Raw genomic sequence first — 2695 nt, forward strand, 5'->3', positions numbered from 1 at the left:
CGATATGAAGAGTCTGACCTGGAACCCCCCGATTTGCAGAGCCTGACTTGAAGCCCCCGATTTGCAGAGCCTGACCTGGAGCCTTCTGATTTGCAGAGCCAGATCTGGAGCCCTCCGATTTGCACAGCCAGATCTGGAGCCCCCTGATTTGCAGAGCCTGACCTGGAGCGACTCTGATTTACAGAACCTGACCTGGAGTCCCCCGATTTGCAGAGCCAGACCTGAGCCCCTCTGAGTGGCGGAACCTGACCTATAGCCCCTCTGATTTGTTCCTGATGCACTTAGCCAGTATGGAACATTGTTTGGAGGGAACAGAGTCAGCTCTGTGGTACAAATTGAACTTGATCAATACTCATATAACAAAGGCCACTGGTGACAGTGTCCTGAGTGACCCTGTGAGATCACTGACCTTGCCTTTTTATTTGCTCAGGATAGACCGTGATAATAGAATTTATACAATGGTGATTTAGAGACCCTGAGTGCTATTCTTTTCATGATAGACTGCAAGTTAGAAATCCAGAATGCTCCAAAATCTGAAACTGACTGTCAACATGATATCATCCCATTTCTGAGCTCACATCCAAAAATTCATGGAACATCCTTCAGACCAAAGGTATCTATGAAGAATAAATGAATTTTGATTTTTAGATCTGACCTTTATCCCCAACATATCCCAATATGCGTACGCCAATATTCCACTAGGATTCTGAGGCACTTGCTGCTCCCCTACGCTATTAACTTTCCCCTTTTGCTTAAAGATAGGTAGGGTTACATGGCTAGTTCTGGCCAATGGAGTGAGTATGGGCATGATAGTTGTGAGCTGTCTAGTAAGACTTAGAACATCTTACTCGTTTTGCCCTTGCTTCAGCAACCAGAGACCATGTCTTCCAAAATGCACCGCTGTAAGAAAAAGGCATCGTGGATTTCCAAACCTCTGTTTGGAAAGGGGAAGCTTGAGTGTTAGCTGATTTTAAATAAACAAATAGCACATGTGCACATATATTCTCATGGTAACTCACTAATACTTCAGAGTATATTTTTACTACAGCACTTAGTTTAACTACTATCTAGACATTGAACTAAATACTAGAGGTTAAATGAAAATCCTTGTAGTCGGTCTCAGCTCTCAAGAAGCTTACAGTCAAAGTTGAAGATGGGGTTTGATAGTCCAATCTCATTTGTTGCCGTGATTTAGAGGGTCAGAGGGGTGCTTTTCAATGGAGAGCTACCTGGAAATCTGGAAAAAATTTCCACTGCCTCTCAAAGGGGACCTCAGATACAGATGGTGCCCAATTTCAGTGGTACAAACCCCAATTCTTGTCATGTTCTAATTAGGACAGTGCTATTTGTCTATTTCAGGGTTCTCTTGAGAACTGAAGAATCCTGGAAAATGTGGAATACTAGAATGGTTTGCAGTAGAAGCTTTGGGAACTGTGATCCTTGGAGTGAGAAGATCATGAAAACACTTTTTCTTCTGGTCCGGTTTCCAGATGAATCTATTCCATTCAACTATTGTCTAGCTAGATATCAATATACCCTGTCTTAGTTCCTGTTCCTGCTCAGTTCTCCCAAATTGATCTATAGATTCATTTTGACCTGATCAAAACCCAGGAAACCCTTTTATTGATGATAATTCATATCTGATTCCAAACAAATAAATATATGCAAAGAAATTACATGAATCCAATTGTCTGAGAAGTACTGCTTTGCTTCTAAGAAGCAGTAGGACCTGTCACTATTTTCTTCTTATGGTCAAAATAACAGGCACATCTCTCAAGAGTAGAGACTGTGCCTTGTGGGTTTTCAGAACACTTTTATGTCAACATATTTTTTCGACTCATTTTTCCTCCTACACACCCATAGGTGTTCCATCATGTGGCTTTTAGGCTTAACTTCACTAGACTGACCTTCTCTTGACTGCAGTCTCTTTGATACCAGAGATTCCTCTGCTGGTGTGTGAATGCCCCCTACCACCTTTCTCCATTGACTCTTTGCCAAACTCTCAACTTACAAACCGTAGGCAGCTCCCCCAAATACCTCACATCAGTAGTACCCCACCAGCTAATTCATTTTCTCCCCCAGTTCCAAGCACACAGAAAGTACCCTACAACGAACCTGATTTTAAGCTTTTCCAGTAATTAGGAATCGTAGCAGCATCTAGAGGCAGCCACACAAGCCGGGCTCCCTGCAGAATGTGACGGGAAACCATGGATCACTGCCCAGCTCTGAAGCAAAGGGCATTCAAGGATAAACATTAACCTCTTAATGAAAAATGTTATTTTGGAAGTGAAAAGTAAATAAGCTGGTGGAAGGTTAGCTTTGGCATGAACTTGACTGGTTTTGTAAGATGTGTGCCCCAGAAGTTCTTTTCAAGATCTTACAAGAATCCTGAAGTTCGTTATAAAATCAAACTTTGAAATAAAGTAGTTGCTCATTTACTTTTAAGTCGCATCCTGTTACCCGATCATAAAGATGTTAAATGGAAGGGCATGAGTTCAAGTAAATAGTTACAAGAACCTGCACTGGGAAAAAGAAGTGCTTGTCTGGGAGGTGGTGAAGCGATAGGTGAAGAGTAGACACAGCCTGAAAGCCATGGGCAGAACAGCAGTTGAGGACCCACGACAGGACAGTCTAGGATCAATGTGAACGCCCTACCGAGCCAGACAGTCAAATTAATGTGAGAGGGGGGAACTGT

At 42.6% G+C, this 2695-nt stretch overlaps 1 protein-coding gene across 3 annotated transcripts in view; it reads right to left on the minus strand.

Moving 5' to 3' along the window:
* Nucleotides 1-2214, minus strand: part of Hao2 (hydroxyacid oxidase 2) — a 30147-nt gene extending 27933 nt beyond the window's left edge. The window contains exon 1 of one of the 3 annotated variants that reach the window (XM_008839010.2): nt 2116-2214. In XM_008839010.2, coding sequence (XP_008837232.2) covers nt 2116-2209 — 94 coding nt within the window. In that variant the 5' untranslated portion in view covers nt 2210-2214. The remainder of the gene's footprint in view (nt 1-2115) is intronic. The other 2 variants (XM_029566384.1, XM_029566385.1) reach the window with 2 other exon arrangements.
* Between the last annotated feature and the right edge of the window lie 481 nt (nt 2215-2695).

The sequence above is a fragment of the Nannospalax galili genome, unplaced genomic scaffold (genome assembly GCF_000622305.1).
Source record: "Nannospalax galili isolate Female #2095 unplaced genomic scaffold, S.galili_v1.0 scaffold239, whole genome shotgun sequence".
In the NCBI taxonomy this organism is placed as follows: Eukaryota; Metazoa; Chordata; class Mammalia; order Rodentia; family Spalacidae; genus Nannospalax; species Nannospalax galili.